The sequence below is a fragment of the Vespa crabro genome, chromosome 4, assembly GCF_910589235.1.
Source record: "Vespa crabro chromosome 4, iyVesCrab1.2, whole genome shotgun sequence".
Lineage (NCBI taxonomy): Eukaryota > Metazoa > Arthropoda > Insecta > Hymenoptera > Vespidae > Vespa > Vespa crabro.
In genome coordinates, this window is record NC_060958.1 from 337501 (window position 1) to 360061 (window position 22561).

Sequence of the window (22561 nt, forward strand, 5' to 3'; positions counted from 1 at the left end):
GCGTTTGCCTGTCGCCACGTTGCTTGTCCACGGTTAGCCGCGTATTGTAATCCCCTCTGATGTACGGGCTTCGTAGAAGCATTCCTGCGGAGGTCAATTAGAGGGGTTCGGCTCGTTACACGCGGCCGGAGGCGAAAACCAAAAGCCAAGGTGCGTCCATTTCGAACCGCGTGAATTAGTGCGCCAGTGTAATTAGACGCGCAATGATTCTTCCTTCTCTCTCTCTCTCTCTCTCTCTCTCTCTCTCTCTCTTCCTTCGTATCTAAGTGACGTTTTCAAAATGTCGTAAACTTAATGAAGCTTTCAAACGTAGAAGAGAGAAGAAAAAAATAAAAAATAGATAACGCCCAAGGAGAAAATTATACACGTCCGACCCATTTTGTTATAAAGAAATTGAATTTTTGCCGATCGTTATTCTCAGATAAGAATTCATCGTTAAAATCATTAATTAATTGTTGATAAGAGTGCCGATAAGATAAAGAAAGTTCGGATAATGGAACAAGTTTTTAAATTAAAAGTCTGTTAATATTAGAACGGACCGATCAACATTTTTTTTCAGGATTTTCACGATCGAAATTAAATAGTTTTAAACGTCGTCGCGACGATGGCAAATAAAGAAGTAAAAAAAAAAAAAAAAAAAAAAAAAAGAAAAAAAAAGAAAAAGAAGAAGGAAATGAATAAATAAAAAATATTGTTCCGTGGTTAAGAAATAATATATTCCAGGAGGAGGAAATAAAATATGCTAACTTATTTCATATTTTACTCTATGACGTCTATGTGTGTACATATGTATTCGACGAAAGAGGCGTGAAAGAGACGACAATCGAGAAAGTTTCAAGCTAAGCGCCAGAGTCAAATATTGGACTTTCCCCCTACGTACGTGTCTCTACCACGTGATGGTGTGTGCTGAAAATGGCGCGAGGTGCGAATTATTGAATTTCGTATTGTTTACACCTCAAGCTCCGCAGACATGATTTAATCGACGTCTGTCATGCCGCGGAAAATTGGAAGTCGAGTATTCAAGAGATACAGAGAAATAGAAAGAGAAAAAGAGAAAGAGAAAGGAACATGATTTTATTACGAAACAAATGAAATTTTTCTTTAAGTTTTGTACGATTGAACGATAGGGCAATTTAAAATTAGAATTAGAAACTAGAAAACGTAGATGTAACTTTATTTCGAATTAATTTAGCAAAATTAATTGGATTTGTTTGGCCCCAGGATTCTCATTACTTTTCCCATTCCCAACTAACTCTTAATAGTCTAATACTGAAGCAGATCTCTTTATCTACGATAGGATAAAACGATAAGACTACTTAGAATGAAGTTTTCTCGTTGAATTTGCAAAATCCTCAATTAACGAAGGGACAACGTACGTATGTCGTGAATTTTCAAATAAGAGATAGAGAAAATTAATCGGTCTTATTTCTTACTATGATTCACCATTTTCTTCCCATTTTCATTGTAACTTGCAATACATGGGTATACTTGTATATATGGATATATATATATATATATATATATATATATAGACACACACGTATACATATATGTACATGTATATCTATATAAAACAGCAATAGCATTCACATTGTACATAAAATACTACGTACGTAGTAACATTATTATATAGAATGGGAGAATGCGCGTCGAGTCTCGGCGTAACTTCAAGTTCGCGAGAAACTTAATCCAGGTTGAATTTCATCCTCTCATACATTCTATATTTTCCTCGGCTCCACCCCCAACCCGCCATTTCCATCTTCCATCTCTCCATCCGACTTACCACCAAGCGCCTATATATTTTACCGTTGAAAAAGTCATAAGAATCCGTTGGATAGCTCGGTATGAAAATTTCAGATTTAATCCTATACATTATCTCGCGAAACATTTGAGATATCACAGTAAAGCGAATGTAAATTAATACAGCCTGTTAAAACTTCCCAATAAAGAGTAAAAGACAAACATAGAAAGATAAAAAGAAAAAAAGAAAAAGAATATGGATCGCGAACGATCGCTCGTTTGTTTGCTAATTCTTTAAAATGATATTATTTCATTCATTTGAGATTCTCGCAAAGAAATGAATAAATTCAATATAAAATTAATCAAAGTTATTATATCAACTTATTCGATGTTATTATATTCTTACATTTATCGGAAATAGATTGTATATCAGTGGAAATAGTGAAAACCGCTGATATCCGATGTCAAAGGTAATAATGTTATTATTCTAAGGATATCTAATTTTTAAAAGAGAGTGCGGTAGCAACGTTATGAACAATCGTATTTGTGACACAGAAACAATGGTGCTATGTATTTGAAATGAAATGAAATGAAATGAAAATAATAGAAAAGGAAAGGTGAAAAGGGAGAACCAAGGGTGGAAACGAAAGGGGATAAAGAAAATGTTACGGAGTAAAGAAAGAAAGAAGGAAGGAAAAGAAGGGCAATTTCTGAATTGCTTCTACAAATCAGAGCAGATTCAACGTAATGCGCATCTCAAAGAAACCGACCTCTGTTCTTTTTCTTTCTTTTTTTTCTTCTTCTTCTTTCTTTTCTTTTTTTTTCCCTTCTTATATTCTCTCTTTAGCATTTTCTTCACCGCTACCGTCGTCGCCATCGTCATCGTTTCTCTTTTCCTTTCGTGCTACTCGTTTGCATCTCTTCGATATCTATCTCTCTCTCTCTCTCTCTCTCTCTTTCCCTCTCTTTCTCTCTCTGTTTCTCTTTTTCCTTTCCTTTTTCTCGTAGCGTGCAATCTCATCGTCGACGGTGGAAAACTTCAAGGAGGGAGAGATGATAGTAAGGAAAATAAAGGAAAAAAGTATCCTTTGAGGAATATATCTAGCTTCGTCTTAAGATTATGTTCGTTTTATGTTAATATACGTACATATGTTGATACATAAATGTATATATATGTGTGTGTGTGTGTGTGTGTGTGTATGCAGATATGTGTGTTTATGCATATATGTATAATGTATATATGAATGTATGCATTTACGTATATATGCGTGTATACATAAAACTTCTTTTTTACTTTTGAACATGACAAGGAAATAGGAACCGCACGAAGATATTTTTTACCATAACAAAAATAAACTTTGAGCGTTAAGAATAGTAATTAAATGGATTACCCTCTTTAGTTTTCCTGACAATTTTCGCATGCACCGCGGTATTTGGGGATTTGCCAGTAAAAGGATTTAAATTCCCTTGAAAAATATTCGCTGAAAAATCTCTAATGGAAAGAAAAAGAAAAAAAAAAAAAAAAGAAAAAAAAGAGGAAAAATAAAATAGAAAAAGAAAGTACAAAGAAACGAACGAGTTAAGATTATTCATTTCTTTTTCTTGAAAACAGATATTAATGCCTATAATTAAAAAAAAAAAAAAAAAAAAAAAGAAAAAAAGGAAAAAGAAACATTAGCTAGTAAAATAAGAAAAAAGAAACAAAGCTTGCGGTACTCTCTGAAAAAAAGAAGACAGAGGGGGAGAGAGAGAGAGTATGTCTTCTGAAGAAGAGTGAAGAGACAAAGTAGAGGGTGAGAGGGGTTAGAAGCAAAAGGACGGGCGGATATGAATTTCTGGAAAGGTTTGCTTAAGCAAATTGCGAAATGCAGTCTGCGTATAAGAAAGGCTCCCTACTATTTCCCTCCCCCTCTTTTACCTCATTCGTTCGTTCGGAGAGAAGCAATAGACGATGTCGAGAGTTAGAAAGAGAAAGAAAGAAAGAAAGAAAGAAAGAGAAAGACAGAGAGAGGGAGATAGAGAGAGAGAGAGAATTTCAAATTGTATGGCTCATAGAGACGTTTTGCTTTAAGCGGATAGTTAAAAAGAAGAAAACAATATATAAATAAAAAAAGGAGAGAAAAGAAAAAACTCGCTTCATTAAAGATTTCTAATTATAAAATTAATCGACCATATTATTGATCGATTCTTTTGACCCTGACTGTATATACATTAAAGCTCGAATATATCCATGCGTTTTTAGAAATTTATTAATCTTTTATTAGATCGTCTATACACGTGTAGATATTTAATCAAATTATTCATATAAAATCGTCCCTTTTTTAATTACTCTCTTCATATTTCATATAAATAGTTGAATCTATCAATATATATATATATATATATATATATATATATATTTTTTTTTGTAGAAATATAAAATACAAAATTGTTCATTTTCGATTTTAATTCAGTTTTAATTAATTATTTATAATTATTATTAACAGATTGAAAAAATAATTAGAAACTTTATTGATTTCTTTTGTCTCGTGTACGCTAAACGTAATTACCATTATTGATATTATCATTAACGTTATAATTATCATTATTATTATGTTATTTTTCAAACTTTCTGATCAGGATCTGATTAAGGATAGTAATTCATATGGATCATAGTTAAGCGTCTTCTCTGTAACTGTTTGTTTATACGTTGCTTAGATATTACTGATTCCTACAACTGTATGATTGTAATATATCATCATCATCCCCATCACCACCATCATCATCATAATTATCATTATCATTATCATTATCATTATCATTATCATTATTATTATTATTATTAATGTGATCTTGTAGGAACGACGATCATCGTCGCGAAAACAGCTACTACGATTCACCGAATCACAAGAATACCTTCGAGAAGTGTCTCTAACTTATTACCAAGGCAGCCATGCATTCTGACGTTTTGCCCTTAAGAAAAAAAAAGAGAGAGAGAGAGAGAGAGAGAGAGAGAGAGATAAAATAAAGGATACCTCCAAAGCTGTATGTATGTACCTACGTCGCTCGAAGGGGGAGAACGTACACCCTACACTAATTGTTTCGTCGAGACACGAAAGAAAATAGGAGAAGGGAGAGAGAATAATGACCCGCGAAACAATGCTTTCCGTGCTACTCGGAATTAATAATTTCTGGACCGTAAAAGGTAAAAAAAAAAAAAAAGAAAGAGAGAGGAAAAAGAAAAAGGTCGAGCGAGGGAAGGAGAAAGGAGATGGACGAGAAAGGAAGCGTGGGAGGTGATGGGTAGGGTGGAAGAGTAGGTAGTAGTGTGAAAGGGGTGGGAAAAAAGGAGCCTCCGTGAAAGTTAACATTTCGTAACGAGAGAAGAAAAAAGAGGAGAGCGATGGAGAAACTAGAATGGTAGGAGAGAGAGAGAGAGAGAGAGAAGGAGAGAGAAAGGGAGGAAAGGAGGAAGATAGAAGAAGCTAAACAAATCTTCGGGCATGTAAATTTACGAGTTAGGTGGGGGAATCTCCTCGGTGAAAAATCCTCTCTATCTTTTTATCTCGTAATAAGGTGAACAATCGCGATAAAAATGAAAGCGGAAAAAAAGAGAGAGAGAAGGAGAGGGAGAGAGGGAGAGAGAGAATGGAAGGAAATATAATATAATACGCTTTCTTAACTTTCACGAAAGAAAACTTCCAAATTCCCGTTCGTCGTTTATATCTCGTTAATTTTTAATCGAAATTACATTATTCCTCGTATTATCTACTTTCTTATCGTTTCTCGATTAATTGAATAAATATTTTTTTTTTTTTTTTGAAAACGATTGACTTTTTCAAGTTAATTTGAATATAATAAGCTTAACAACTATGCATATAATTTAATTGTAAGAGAAATAAAATATAAGAATAAAATAAAAAAGAGAAGAAAATTATGAAATAAAAACCGTTCGTTTTGAAAATGTAGCTATTATGGAAGAAAGAAAAAAAGAAAAAAGAATGGATGAATACTCGCTCGAAGAATATATTATTAAGATTGATTCAAGAATTTTCTTATAGAAATGTGAGCGCAATATAATAATTCGGATGCTGTGATAAGCTTGAATGATTTCGATGTTAAATAGTATGTTACGAATGAGTGTGTGTGCATGTGCGTGTGTGTGTCGTTCAATAATTATCATTGCTTCACGTGAAATGATACTCGACGGAACGTTCGTTTACGTTATTCACTGACGTTTCTGCGATCTCTCGACGGTCTCTCTCTTTCTATACCCTCTCCTCCCCCCTCCCCAATTCTAACTTCTCTCTCCATCCTTCTTCTGACTATATACATGCATGTCAGGGGTTTGGGACACGCGACATACATATTTTGTCGCTTTCGGTTTGAATTCGAGCCGAAATACGAGAACGAGGCCGTGCTCTCGACGTGTTTTCTCGGACACAATCGCGCGTATATGAAGTATACGTGAGTGAACGAATGAGAAAGAGAGAGAGAGAGAAAGAGAAAGAGAGAGATTGAGAGAGAGAGAGAACGTATATCTACGTCTACTTTCCTCTTGGTCCCTCGTAGCACGTAACGTTACGTGATCTATGTATGTGCCGTGACACACGACTCCCGAATGAACGGGTGAGATCTTCCCTCCTTCCTCTCTCCTTCTCTCTTATTCGTTGAGTACGCGCTCGACATTAGTAATAATTATGGGTGACGTTAATGTCATTAAAGTGGCTTACGTCAAGAGGCCGTTGGTGGCATCGTTAATATAATTAATGATATCTCGCTAACTCTTCATTCGACCTTTTTCTCTATTTTTCCTACTTTTTTTAATGGCATTAATATTGTCTCCTTTGCAATGAATATATTTCTTAGTTAGATTCGAACAAAGGGAAATAAATAAATGTATCTATGTATATTTAGGTCAGTACAATAATCGATATCTTTGGGAAGTGTTAATAATTAAGAAGGAAGGATATTAAATAAAATTATTATTATTTTTCTTTTTCTTTGCTTTTCCCTTTCTTTTCTTTTTTCTTTTTTTTTTTTTTTTTTTTTTGTTATCTTCAGCGTAATCGTAGCATTAACGTAAAAGTTATTTTGATGGATGAAATTTTTGTTCATATATTTTAATTTAATAAAAATAATTTTTATCATAACGAAGATGTCGGAAAATTGTTTGAATAAAATCTGTACGGTACGATAAATAATTCCGCTATATTCGATTGTACGTGTTAGAAATCTATTCTATAGTTATTGCACATAGTTCCAATTTGTCTTGAGCTAAATTAATTCTGCAAAACTAATTCTCCAATTTGTTTGTTCATAGATAAAGTTTATACTCAACAATATTACAAACGATGCAATTAATATAGATCTCTAAGTTGTGATATAGTTATAATTCCGCGTATTTCTATAAGTGTATTAATTGAGACTCGCATTGATCTCTATGAACTATAACATTTGTGATCGTTTCGTCGAATTATATGAAATAGATATCGTAACTCTTAAAAGACAATTTTTTTAGATTCGACCATTAAAATAAGCTTTGATTAGTTAATATTAAACGTTTAAACGAATGAGCAATATCTCATCTTGAAGATAAAGGTTGAATCAGATTCTTCAAATTTCTTTTCATGCATAAATTATTTTCTCAAACGAAAAAAAAATAGCATTCTTTGGCACGATTCTTTTTGAAAAATTTGCAAAAATCTTTTCGTTTGTGATGATCATCGTCGAAGATAAGACTTATGTTCACCAAAGTCGATCAAGAATTATGCTTAGAATTATAGTTTAGCTTAAGCAATGATGTTTTTTCTGAAAAAATAAGTTTCGTATAGTGGCGCCCCTTGAAAGTTGCGGTAAAAGAGACGAAGCACTTACTGCTGATTATCATATACATGCTTGGGCGGTTGTATATTGTTTCCATGAACTAGCCGATTTACCTTGTCGCTTGTGTGCAGACACTATCTCGGATTATTCGAATAATTCTAAATGCAAGCATAAACATGTTTTGTAATGCTCATACGGAAAAAGTTATGGTAACTCGTTCGATAATTTCGTCGTTTATTTTCTCACAAATAATATTTCATAAATATTTATATATCATTTTGATAAAAATCAAAACTTGTGAGTTGGTTTTTGCACTATCAACGAAATAGAACTCCAAGCGATATTATTTTCTGCGGTTTCCTCAACAGAACTAGTCTATTTTATATTATTATTACTACTACTACTACTACTACTCTACTATGATGATATATAATAATAATAATGATGATAGAAAGAAGAAATAGAAGAAGAAATATATATATACATATATATATAAATATTATATACATCATGTAAGTACATCCTACATTATATATGATGATGGTGATTTACAATAACGAAAGAAGAAAGAGTATATTTCAACCAGGAAGATAAATACGATATAACCAGTCCACACTCGCTGATGTTTCTCAAAGAACTGCCTTCCTTTACGAGAGCTTTCCATGAGTCACCTCGTGTGATGGTTTTTTGTACGAGTTGTCAACAAATCGTGTCCTCGATAATTTACACACGTGACTAACCAGATATACCCAATACTAATAGGATACAATGACGAATATAAGACGCTGTTTTTGTTTTACTTTCGTTCGTTATCACTTCTTGTTTTCCTGCCTTATAATCGTATCACTGGTTCATTATACTCGCGTTTATTTTTATTCCGTTTTTGTTTACATCACTCATTGATTTTGCGAGACTCTTAATCTGTTATGAAAAATGATTCATTGATCTAGTCAACTATGCCGAAGTCACTGTTTATTAAATAGATAAATGTAACAATAATTTATCGTTTTTCAAGTTATTCCGAAGGAGAACCTCATGTTGGCTCATTTTATTTCGGATACTTGAATAAACAGCAGGAAGGAACCAGCGAAAGAATCTTAGTAAGTAATTATAGTAAATAATTATCGTACGTATTAGAATTTCTCAAAATAAAAGAATATTTAGAAACAAGTTTTAGACTTTTCATCCGTATGCAAAAACAATTGGCAATAAAATATTCTTAAATCCTTGATTTCAAAATAATAACATATCACCATTGACTTTACTATAATAATGAAGAATGTACCTAATGTATATAATGTTTAAATATATCTTTTACATTCAATTTTTTAATTCATTACTTTTTAAATATATTATTGTTATTGTATTTTATATTATATTATTACACCATGTATTATTATTATAGCGACAATAATAATGGTAATAAAATAAACTGGACTAGTTCTACAGGGAAAACCATAAAAATAATATCATTAGGAATTCTACCTTATAATTAGTGTGAAAACAAAAACGCATGCTCTGATTTTTATTGAAATAATATATAACATAAATTCGTAATTATTATTTTTGATTTAAATAATCGACGAAATCTTATTTTTTTTCTTGTTGTAAATTTATATTATTACTAGTTAACATATGTATGAATTATATTTATTATTCTCTATGGATTTGTCGTAAAAAAAAAAAAAGAAAAAAAAATGTATACCGGTACTGCGCGAGCCCTATTTAGAACGGATTACTGCAAGACATGCTACCATCAAAGAAGAATATAAATATGAAAGACTGAAGAATATAAGCAGCCTGCTAACACGCTAATTCTTCAACCTACACTAATCTGACTCTTATGTTATGGGTGAGAAAGATATAAACTACACAGGCTTATATATCGATACGATGGGCACGTGGTGAGAATGATGTATACCCCTGTTGCGCTCCTAGTTCATAATTTGCCCACACTTGTCGCTCACGTCGCACACACGCTTCGAACGAAAGATTATGAACAGCCTTAAGGAAAAATAAAATATAGGATAGTTTCGTGCAACATGGAAAAAGAGTAGAACTGATTTTTAATTGGTCGGGTATATTCCTGTCCAGAATATTCGTCTCAAATATTTTTAAATAATTTCATGGACGATACTTTATATGTATTTTATATGTATTTTATACTTTATATGTATTTTAGGTGTTTGCATTATTTATGAGGGAAAAAATAACTATCTCTAGATCGAAGATAAACATATAAATCTTTTGACCTATAAATCTCTTGAACTATAATAAATCTCTGATCTATAATATCTCTTATATTTATCATTCGGCTTAAGAAAATTCTGTAAATCATACATAAAATGTATTCTGTAAATCATACATGAAAAGATATTTAAAAATCAGACAAAATTCTGTATCATATATTATTTATCCTACGTTTGTCCCTTGGCAGATGTCCAATGAATTTTTCAAGAGCATCCATAAATTACTCTTGTGAGAAAGTTCAACGGACTTTCAAGGGTATAGATATGCTCTTATTTACAATAATTATTAAGGACAAAATAATGACGATAAAAAAATGTAATCATAAATAAAAGTATTCGGATGTTGTTAGATGAAACAGATTTATAATTCTGTTGAAGAAAATAAAATGAACGATCGTATAAAAACAGATATCTCATATAATTGGTTCGCAACAAGAAATGAGCTAGTTTTATTTGTTATAAAAACAGAATAAATCGGCTCATGATAACTCGTGATACAATGAGAGCAACGAAATCGGTGTAACATTGAAGCTATTTCTCGTTATCGCTTAATTCGAAAAACATGTGCGAAGAAACGTGCTATCGCTACGAACCGGCAAAGAGAAATGAAAGATCGAACTTGGTAAGTGGAACGTTCCTTTGTGTTGTCGCGATCAAATTCCACGGTTACCTTCTTATCGCTCTACGTTTAAACGAGCTACATAAAATTATTTTTATATTGCGATCAATCACGATATATTGCTTGGTACAGTTCGATAATAATATTAACAATAACAATAATAATAATAATAATAATAATAATAATAATAATAATGAGAATTAATTACTATTAATAAAGCATTAAATAATAAACGTTCAATCGAGGCAATCAATAAAACAATATTTATAAGGGTAAATCACTTTTTACACGAAAATTATTAATTATAATATCAACGATAACGAAATAGGCATGTTTTATCAATAGATCTATATAATAGCGATTAATATGATTCCAAATATTGACGGAAATAAATAATTGCGACGCGAATAAATAATCTCTTAGAGATAAGAATAATCGTTGGGATAATTTTCGAAGCGTTAAGAAAATTTTAAAGAGAATGTAATATGGTACCGATAAATATCACTAATTGCAATAAATATGTCAATGTCGGTAACAGTGCGAAACGGAACTCAAGGAAACTCTAATTTCACAAAAGCTATCATTACGAGGCCACAAACAGACTTCGAAATTGCAATTGTAAGCCAGCGTGTACCTGTTGGAGGCGAGAGCTTTCTCGGTCTCTGATCCGTTGGTACGGATTGTATAGTCATCGACTCGTTGAAGTCAAATCCGAGGGCATTGCAATAGTTCCAGGCAGCGTGTTAGTTCGCCGCCATTGCGAAATAGCAGAAACGGTCTTTGGCCACTCAAAATCGCAATACCGACTCATGAACGATTCAGTACTATAGAGAGAATGAGAGAGGGAGAGAGAGAGAGAGAGAGAGAGGCTATGAGGCCTCGACTATTCTGAATATTACTACTTGCCAGATGCTGGCAAGCCTCTCTAGATTACTACGGTGCCTTTAGGTTAGTTCAACATGGCCGAACATGAAACTACAGTATGTTATCACTTTCCTAATGTTGAATTAATGCTTCATTGAACTCCATAAAATTTCTTGCGTTCCATTCAATTAATTCCCTATCTCTTTTACCCATTGCCATCTCCTAACGATCGATTGTGTCAATTATCGGAATCATTAGACAAACGACGTCTAGGTATTTTTTGTTTCTTTTATTTTTCGAGATAAATATCTATGATTTTACAAGAAATTGATTCTTTGAAATTGTCTAACGTCGATGAGAATCCTATTGATAAGAATGAGATATGATCGTTCAACAAAGAGAAAGAGAGAAAGGGAATAAGCAAATGAAAAAGAAGATAATAAAGCACTTCGATTAAAGAAAACGCAAAAGATAAATAAAAAGATAAAGAAATGGAAAGAAAAAAAAAGAATAACGTAAAGAGTAACTATAGTCGATCATTTTTCCCTCCGCCCTTCACCCTTTTTCTCTTTCTATTCGTTCGAGAGAAGGAATATCGTTGCGGAAAAGAAAAATGCCTTTATGAGAGCGACTCGTCGGCCATTAAATCAGCAAAACTCAAAGGAAGCACTCTCTACCTTTTTCCCCTTCTCCCTTTCTCCTTCTCTCCTCTTCCTCCTCTCACTCTTTACGACCCTTTCCCCGCCATTGCGGTGAAGACCGGAAGAAAGGAAAGTTCCGTGGCTAATGACGCGGTACTTTCAAAACGACTGTACTTCGTTCTTCTCTTTTATGTTTTTTTCTTTCTCCCTTCCCCCTCCCGTCCATTCCCTCTTTTCCTCTCTCTCTCTTTTTCTTCCAACTCCGACGTTGGAAGACAACGATGAAACTGGTTCATTCGTAACGACGAGCTACGTTACCAAGACTCGCGGCGTGTAGAAAGTAAAATTAATCGTCACGGTCCTCTCCGGCCATCACCGAAGGAATATATTTCTTTTAGGTTGAAAAAGTATGGTTACGGGAAAGTTTTTCGTGGATTATTCGAGTCGATAAATCGAAGGGAAAGGATGGCGACATGGGTGTCCTCCTTGATTTTTTCCCTTTTTTCCTCCTTAACATTTCGACGGAGACAAATTTTCTTGATCGCGTAATTTACACGGATCAATATTGCTGGATAAAAATGTTCTCTCTATCATTGTTATTGTAATAATTTAATGTAAACAAAAAAATTAATCAATATTCGTTAAATATTAAAATAGATTGTTGGGTGGTAAAGGGTGCAATTACGAGAATGTTTTTAGATATGTATCGGATCAGCGATGATGGTTGATTCGCATGGAAAAAGTTCCCTCGTCTCTTCCTAATCGTCAAAATTATAGACCCACTGGTCACGATGAATAGAGGGGGAGGAGGAGGGCATTAGGCTAAGATATCGTCGAAGGTCGTCAGCAAAATACCGCTCGTCGCATTCCCGCAAAATAATGAGAGAACGTGAATTCTTTTGAAGGATCTTGTGAAGCTCATAAGTAGAAGCGAGACAATAGGTATATAATGTGAATTGTAGTTATCACAGTATATTTGTCGTAGTATGATACAACCGTTGATGAGTACAAGTAACGTGTAATTAGCCTTGTTGGCTATTTCTAAGAAGTGATAATCATTAATGTAATAAGACTCGAAGGTTTGAATGTTGAGAGTTGGATGTATGTAAGGTTTGATTGCTACAATTTAGTTTGTCATGGATATCTCCATTTAAGAGGCATAGCCAGTGATATCGATAAAACTTGATTGTCTTATTAGTGAATGTGAATGCTTGGATCCGACTGTTCGTAGATTTCTTTCGTATTAATCATAAATGCATTAATGATTTAGGAAAGGGAAATGGAAAGGGAGGAATTTAAGTAAAAATTATCTTAAGGGAAAACAATATTTTTATTGCTATTCGGTGTGTCGGGATAGTTTGTTCGAAATGTTTAACTAATCTCATGTATGATCCTTTGTCCTGGTTAAACCTGTGGACCCATGGGTGACATTTGAAGAATAGGTATTTGGCTCGACACATGTTATCAAAAACTTTAGTACTTTACTAACAGTGCCTAAACTTGGACAAAGGTGATAATGTGTTTTTTATCTATTCGTTTTCTTAATGATTATCCAAGGAATTCCTAGGGACAGATATTATCCAATAGGGATATGTAACCCTTAGAAGAAAGTACTGTAGATACCTGAGGTTGCACACGTGTGTCGACATACATTTAGGAGATAGTACTGTAAATATCTGAGATTGCACATGTGTGCGTCAACACACATGTATTAACCCTAGTTGTACACACCTCAAAATAATTTCTAGTTGTGCACTACACCATAGGCATTTTGAACAGCTGTGTCATTTATACAGAATGGAATAATTTTTATTAAAAAAAAACTCTGTATACTCTTTGAAGTCTCGGAAATAATAATCAGTTGGTTTGAAAACACATTTCCAATTCTGTCATTATAAAAAAAAAAAAAAAAAAAAAAAAAATATCATGAATCATGCAATGCGTAAATTGTTTTAACTGAACTCAAAGTTGGTCCGGGGTATCTTATAACCCAATAGGCACTAGGGTTAGACTAGGGTTAAAAGTCAATCGATCAGTATCAGCGACGGTATAAAAAATCAAACCCATTGATTCTTCCAACCTAGAACACGTTATTCTAATTTGTATTCTTTCTGAATGAACATTCAAACGTTTACAATTAAATATTCAATATTCTGAATAAGATATGTCAAAACGAATTTTGATAAAGTGTCATTATTTTTGTGACATGTGTTAATTTTTCTTTTTATTTTTTGTTCTCCCGTCATGTACTGTGCAAAATTGAAAAGAAAGTCCAGCTGAAGGAATCAGATCCTAATTAATCAGAATGAAAAGAAACTAATTCTTTCATCACACGTATTTTCGATTCTATTGCGTTATTTACGAAGACAATTGTTAATTGGACAATAAATAAGACGTATCGAAAATAAAGGAAACGGAACGAACGATGAATGAATTGAATATCATACCATTGTGACGTAGTCATAGATCGTTCAAAGATTTAATTGCTGATTGAATTTGATTTAATTGTCCTCCGCAAGATTTCTTTTCAATTTCGTGTACAATTTAGGATATTTAAAAATGAAAAAGAAAAAAAGATAGCAAAAGATTATATAATGTGTAAATGAATATGATCGTTTACCTGGAAATCGAACTTCTCAAATTCTCGCTGTGCGTCGATGTCAGCGTGTCGTGATTCCGTGACAGGACAAGTGGCCAATGATATCCTAGAATCTGGTACTTCGCTGTAATCCGGTGTGATAGATGTCAAGCTTCGATCGTATCGAAGTTCCTCGTTTAAAATGGCCGCCGACGAGGCGGTGGACGGTGCTTGGGCCTGATTCACGTAATAAAGACAGAGAAGGAGAGATAGTACGACAACGCATAAGACGAATAAACGTCCAGAACCTCGACGTAAGATTTTATACATCTTGTCGAATTTTCTTCTTCTTCTCTCTCCTTTTCTTCCTTCTTCTTCTTCTTCTTCCTCTTTTTTTTCTTCTTCTTCCTCTTCTTCTTCCTCTTCCTCTTCCACTTTTTTCTCGTTTCTTCGTTTCTCTTTCACTTCAATATTCACCTTTCGCCCATCGAACGAACTCCTTGTCTCGCGTCGATTGGTATGAACCTCGACTCCTCGACTACTCTCGTAACGTCGTCCGTCGACTTCATGGGACACGCTTGCCGTGTAAACGCAGCAATCTGTAAAAAAAAAAAATCGAATAATCATTTAAGATAATGGAAAATAAATGAAAGAAGCAATTTAATAGTTACCTATGAAAACAAATTGACATTATATTGAAATATCAAATCGATGATCTATCTCCGAACAAAATACTCGCGTATAATAAACAACAATATTTCACAAAAATCATTCACTTGTTCCTAGTTTACATTAAAACCTTCGAATTATTAATTTCTTTTTTATATATATATATATATATATACAAATTTTTGTACAGTCTATACACGTATATCCTACTTCTTACATATTCTACGCCATATTTCCTTATCTATATAATTTATAAATCGTATTAACCATTTACAATTTTTACTCGTTATATACACGTTATGTTTAGTTACAATTAATCATAAGTTCATAACTTTTCACAATGCTCATTGATCAACGTTCATTTCCTTATTAATGTACTCAACGTCGCTTTGTCTTCAATCCGTTCTATATATATATATGTGTGTGTGTGTGTATATATTATATGTAATACTCGGAATACGTCCATAAAACATGCAAACGTGACCGTCACTGCGATAGTTAGTATAATGTTCATACTTTTATCGACTATAATTTCCTACAACGTATCGACCGACAAATAGAGAGTTGCAAAAAAAAAAAAAAAAAAAGAACAAGGAAGGAAAAAAAAAATAAAAAAAAAAAATACAAAAAAAAAAAAGAAAAGAAAAGAGGAAAAAGAGGAAGTAGTAAAGTTTTTCCTACTTGAGTTTTCTACGTTCTAGTTTTATTCCCGACGATAACCTTCGGAGATAATATAATTCGATCGTCTATTTCGGTGTTCATTCACGAAAGTCCCGATTCTATCTTTCTCTTTCTTATAAGCATAGGTACGATATACAGGTACGTCTGTTTATATGTATGTATGTGTGAGAGAAAAAGAGAGAGAGAAAGAAGAGAGAAAGAAGAGAGAAAGATCGATTGCTCGTAAATCCTCTACGTCATTCTCTCTTCGCTAGTGTTTTACCTCGAAGGTTGGCCAGATATAACAGGAAAGACAAGGTCGTGCCAACGGACGACCTTCTCTTTCTTTCTCTCTCTTTCTCTCTCTATCTCTGTCTTTCCTTATCCACCTCCCACCCACACCTCTTTATCTTTTTCTTTCTTTCTATTTCTCGAATGTTCGCGAGTTCTCATGTCACGAAGTACTCCTTTCCGCTTTTTCAAGAATTTAAGTGGGTCGCGAGCAGGCGCTTTCACATTCGTACTTCGATCCACTAACTTTGACCTTTCGCCTATTTCTTCTACTCTCTCTCTCTCTCTCTCTCTCTCTTTCTCCCTTTCTCATCTTTATTCCGTTAAACTCGAACAGTTTGCGTTTTATTATTATTCTTTCAAGTTCACTATAATTAAGTAGAAGTATAACGATTTCGAATCTTTCGAAATATCCTTTACGAATCGTAATTCGAATTTCTCTTTGAATAATTATTAATATAGGATGGTTTTTAAAGGATTCGTATGATCGTGTCAAAGATCAAACGCCTTTTTTAATTATTACTTTATACATATACATACATATATATATATATATATATATATATATATATATATATATATATATATATCTAGGATATATTTTATAACGATAGAACGAGTCTAAATTCTTAATTAATAAACGATCGTGATCTATAAAAGAGTTCATAAATCAATTAAAGAATTTTTACGATCTGTATTTTTACGGAATTTAAATTTACGTCTTATATGATGTATGTCATAAATTAATAAAGAAATACGATCATTTATAGCGTTTAATAAAAGTGCAAGTGATTAATGAAATGGTTTTGCATAAACGGATATTTGATTTTCTTTTTTTCTAAGAACTTTGAAAAGAAAAAGTTATAGAAATATTTTAATTCCTTTGAAATTATTCTTTTACTTTTTTATTTTTCAGTAACAAATATATATACGTCTATAAATAGTTTGAGTTATTATAGAAAATATTTTCACAGTGTTAACCATTGTTCCTACGATCGCGATAAACTTAAACGAAGTCGAATCGTGTTCGTTATACGAGAGAAGAAGTGATTGTTTGATTGTGGCAAAGAAGAGGGGTGGAGGATGGAGAACAACATCTAGTATGAATTATGAACGGGTGCAGTGTGTGTAGCTTGATTAAACGTCCGCGAAAATTATGACTGACCGTTTTGACGTGAAGTCGCTGAACATCAAACGCTTAATCGATATCCCTATAACTCCTGCTATAGTATACACATACACACACACACACACATACAATCTCTCTTTCTCTCTCTCGCTCACGATAATAACAGAGAGAGGAAATTTATTCGATGAATCAAAATTGTTTGTCCGAATTTTGCGATTTGATTAAAAGCGATGGAGCGTAGGTTCGTAGCTATTTTGAATTCGTTATAAAAAAGAAAAAAAGGAAAAAAAAAAGAAAAAAAAGAAGTATTTGAAAAAATACAATAAGAATGGAAATATTTGGGAAATATAATAAAAAATAGTTAGATAATAGAAATATTTGAAATAAAATGTGTGATATGTATGTTTAAAGAGTCACGACATAAAAAAAAAAACAAAAAAAAAAAAAAAGAAAAGAAAATAAGCCTGCATAAAAGAGCGTACGCTTATTTAAGAATTTATTTTTCTTATTTATTTATTTATTTATTTATTCTTTTTTTTTTTCTCTCTTTTTTTTCTGCCGACGCAAAGTTGCTGGTTTTCACTTAGCCGCCTTTATAACTTGGCAATATATCATGTCACGTTTCTTATAATACCACACTAATTACCGAGCGCTTTGTATTTCGAACAAACTTGAACAATATCGTCTTTACATCTCTCCTTAATACTCTCATTATATTTTTTTGTTTCAGTTTCGAGAATGAAATCCAAAAAATAAAAGCCGTGAGAAAATTAATTCGCTGTTTCGCTCTTGCAATTGAATTTTTCAATTTTCTAGTTATCTTTTTCTTTTTTCTTTCTTTAGAAAGAAGCCTTTAATCGAAATTTTCTTTTTTCTTTTTTTTTTTTTTTCTAAAGACTGAGCTGAGAAATATGCAAGTCCTATTAAAATTATTAAAAAAAGAAAAAAGGATAAAAAAATATTTGGAGTCAGGATATCTTCGTAGATGAACGTACAATAAAAGAAATTACGAAATATGATCTATCATTAACGAGATTAAGAATTGAAAATAGATATAGTTCAAAGTTCATATGCGCGATCGTATAGGAAAACGCGTCATTTAAAGAACCTTTATCGATTATATGCATTACCTATAACCTATTCATCTACCTTTCCTACAGCTTTCTATTCATCGAACGATTCGAAATTTCCTTTCCCAGGATCGCTTAAGGGGATGTTTCGTTCTAAAACTTTTGAAATATCGATTTTCTACTTCTTTTTTTTTTTAAGTTTTTTACTTCCTTCATACCCGAAGAAAATATTACCACACATGTTGAAATTTGTCGATTGAAAATGAAATAATGAATTATAATATCTCTTCTTTCCCTTTTTTGTCTTTTTTTTTTTTTTTCTTTTCGAAGTCATCGTCGGTTTCAACGAGTTTGATTTACGAAAAATCAATGTTTTATATTTCGTTCAAAAAAATTTATTTATTTATTTTTTTTATTTCTTTACATTACACTGAATCAATATTATGGGGAGGTTACAATTTTGAACTGTAAAAAAATCGATTTTTCTTTCTTTTCTTTTTTTTTTTTTTTCTTTAGATTTTTCACTTCTTTGATGTGTCCAAAATATACAGTTGAAAAGAAATTTTGGAAATTCTATAAATTATCAAAGTTCCTTAACCATAAGCTGCTACATTTCTACTTTCCTTACATTATAGCACGTATTTCTTCATCTGCAGTAATGACTCTGAACGCATATTTCCTCAAATATAATTTTACAAATTGATGAAACAAATATCCCAAGGATTAATTGATTTATATAAATCAATCTTCTTTTTTTTTCAATTAAAGAATATATATTTTCGCGGAGAGTGAAAAATGAATAATATATTCAGTTTTGCCAAATTTTATTTAGGGAATGAAATTTATTAATAAATTCATTAATATATTTAATATGTTTCAAATGAATTCCATTAATTTAGAAAGAAAAATAGCAAAAATATGCAAAGATTGAAATGATAGAAAAAATGCTTTTATCTTTTTTACTTTTGTTATAGATTCACTTCGTCGGAAATTTCATGCAGCTTAAAAATATGTTTGATTTGTTTTATTTCAAAATTAAATCGCATATAGCTATAAGTCCCATCGTTCAATAAAAATTTGTCGAGCATAATTATTCAAAACGGCACGTTGTCAACATTTAATGCTTTCGATGTATCAATTAAAGAGAGAAAAAAAAAAAGAAAAAGAAAAAGAAAAAAGAAGAAGAAAAATTTATATGTTGAAAATATAATGTGTAATAAGATATTGAATTGTATATTTAGTTGTAGAAAGAAAATTTCAAAAAAAAAGAAAAAAAAAAAAAAGAAAAAAAAACCTTTTTTTCTACAATGCTAGACTGAAACCTACCCTTAATCATCGCTTGTCACTGTTTTATCGTTCACGATTTCGTATGCAACCTATCTACGACATACATATATACTGTATATATTGTACTGTATATATACAATAGGTTCAATAAGATAAAATAGGTAAACAATAGAAAAAGGAACAAATCGCTTAATAAAAGAAGAATAAAAAAAAGTTTATTTATATTCACCTGAAAAATCGCTCGTTTCGCCAATAAATTCAATCCGGTTGGGTTTGGTGTCCGGACGAAATTGATTTTCGATGTGTAATTATCCCTTTCCTCTTGAGTATAGAAAGAAATAAAAAGGAAGTTGAGATGGATGAGGATGAAAGAAGGAAGAGAACAAAGCGATGTAACAACGAAGAGGGCAGTATCGATGGATGCTCTCGTCAGGTTTCTTTTAGGTGAGGAGAGCAACGATTCAGCAAAGCTGAGCCTTCTGTTCTTGACGCAGCTCTTTTGTTCAACGACGATAGTGACGACGATGGTGACGACGTCGACGTCGATGACGATGACGGTGACGATGACGATGAAAGACGATGGAGTCGAGGGTGCTTTATAGGGGCTCACTCGATAGGCTCGCCCTCCTCTCAATAAAGATGAAAGAGGAAATATGAATGGAGGGTAAAAAGAGAATGTGCTTCTATGCCATTAATGGACAACCAGGCATTAGACGAAATTCATTCCATTAATTTCTTTTTCACTTTTTATCCTTCCAAACGATGATCGTACACAACTTCTCACGTTTTGAATTTCCCAATAATCAAAACTTGAGAGTACCTAAAAGAGAAAGATTATTTATGTTATTATAATTTTACAAAATAATTAATGAAAATAAAGTTTCATAAGATATTTTATATTGAAACTTTTAAAAGTGTCATCTTCCTTTGATTCGAAGATACGTCAAACGAGTTTTGCAAATTTATGTTAACATTCGTTCGTATAAATTATTATTTTAAGTGGAATTAATATGAAGTATGCAAAAGATCATATATTGAAATGATGTAGCCACAAAAAAGAAATAGAAAACGTAACAATTAAACTTATGAATACTTTCGAAAGAAAATAATAAGTTATTTCATAATCTATTTTAACATGAGATTCTATAAATTATTAGATATTAGCAATAGAAATTAATGAAGAAATTTTTAATTTACAATTACGCCATTTTCATTGATTATTTCCACGAGCATTAATGTATTAGCAATGCGAATGCATTTGATTTCATTCTAATTTACGCTTGACAATTCAAATGCACCCATCCATCCCCCCTTCCCTCTCACCATTCTCACTCTCAGTCTTCTCGTCGAATTAGCCGAGAGAAATAAATTCACACGTTTGGCCACGTAAGCGAATGTTTGCATCTGATAACGGCGATTCCCTCGATTAACCTCGAATTAAACGATCGTTCGTTAGGTTACTGTTTGTTGAAATCTATATTTTGCGAGAATCCAGGCACACCATTGTTTGAACTTTATAATTATTTCGCTGATAATGGAGAATATAATCGTCATACACCCCAGTTAGTGAGCATACACACGTGAACATTATTTTGTAAATGTTAAAGTCTGTATACTTATATATATATATATATATATATTTATTTATTTATTTATATAAATACACCAAGGTGTATGTGTTTATATTAATCGATGAAAATAACGATAGACAATGACAAAGATGATTTTCATTTATGAATATCTGATCTCTCGATGGAAAGTTTATTGGTGCAATTAAAAGTACTCCATCGATCGTAATTAAAAGCATGAATAGCTATCTTCATTCAATCAACGACCATTCCTCTTCTCTCTCTCTCTCTCTCTCTCTCTCTCTCTTTCTCTCTCTTTCTTCTTTCTCGTAACAGTTCAAAAAAAGGATAAAAAATTGAAGAGGGAAGGTAAATGAAGAAACCATATTACACAGAATGAAACAAATGTTTTAAATTATTAGCGTAATAATTTTGTCATTTAAAAATAAAAATTGTATATATTAAATGAAGATCATTGAACGACGATATAGATTTATTAGAAATTGTGAATAGAACGTTTTAAACGTGATAAATCATATTAATAAAATTTTGTCATTTATACGATAAAAATTGTTATATATTAAACGAAAATCATTGAACGACGACATAGATTTATTAGAAAACTTAGACGAAACATTCTCCATGCGAATATCACGTTAATAAAATAAATTCTTATATGAAAGAATTTTAATTAAAATTATTCATAATTAGAGATACATATTTTAGATAAGAATTATCATTAGTACCGTTAAGAAAACCAACGTAGGATGGACGATTTTTATGATGAAAATTTGATCGTCGCAATTAAAACGGCACGTATCCTCTCTTCAACAATCCTTTCTTATCCTCGATCGCTTTGAAAAGATAAGAGACGAAAGAGATGGTACTTTTAAAGGGTGGTTTCACGGAACGGTAATAGCGATAGGCGAGAAGGGAAAGTTCGTTGAAGGGTGCGAAGAGAGTCTGTAAAACGAGTTGGAGAGACAAAGAGAGGTATTAAAATGAAGAAAAAAAAAAAAAAAACACACAAAAGAGAAAAGAAAAAGAAGAATAAAAATGAAAAAAAGAAAAGAAGAAAGAAAAAGAAAGAAGAAGAAGAGAAAAAAGTAAAAGAAAAAAAAATAGAAATATTCACGAGAAAGGACGAGAGAAATATCTCGCGTATAGGGATGAGACAGGGCTGGTGAAACGAAAAGAGAAAGAAGAGAAATAGACAGAGGGAGAGAGAGAGAGAGAGAGAGAGAGAGAAAGGGTGGCCCTTTTCCGGACGGAAACGCCGTGGAAACTTTGAACGAAGCTCGTACGTGGCAGTCGAGCCGATGTAAACCCGATTTTCCAGTAGGCGCCGGAGAGTTTTAAAGAGCTTAGAGCTCGTTTTTAGTCTCTACGAG

At 32.3% G+C, this 22561-nt stretch overlaps 1 protein-coding gene across 5 annotated transcripts in view; it reads right to left on the bottom strand.

Moving 5' to 3' along the window:
• The window catches only part of LOC124423390 (alpha-mannosidase 2), a 180668-nt gene that overhangs the window by 88251 nt on the left and 69856 nt on the right, over positions 1-22561 (bottom strand). For 3 of the 5 annotated variants that reach the window (XM_046961066.1, XM_046961069.1, XM_046961067.1), the window contains 2 exons: positions 19832-20422; positions 14539-15095 (listed from right to left, as the gene is read on the bottom strand). In XM_046961066.1, the coding sequence (XP_046817022.1) occupies positions 14539-14826 (288 nt within the window). In that variant the 5' untranslated portion in view covers positions 14827-15095; positions 19832-20422. Of the gene's footprint in view, positions 1-14538; positions 15096-15167; positions 15570-19831; positions 20423-20925; positions 21034-22561 lie in introns of those variants that run through there. The other 2 variants (XM_046961068.1, XM_046961071.1) reach the window with 2 other exon arrangements.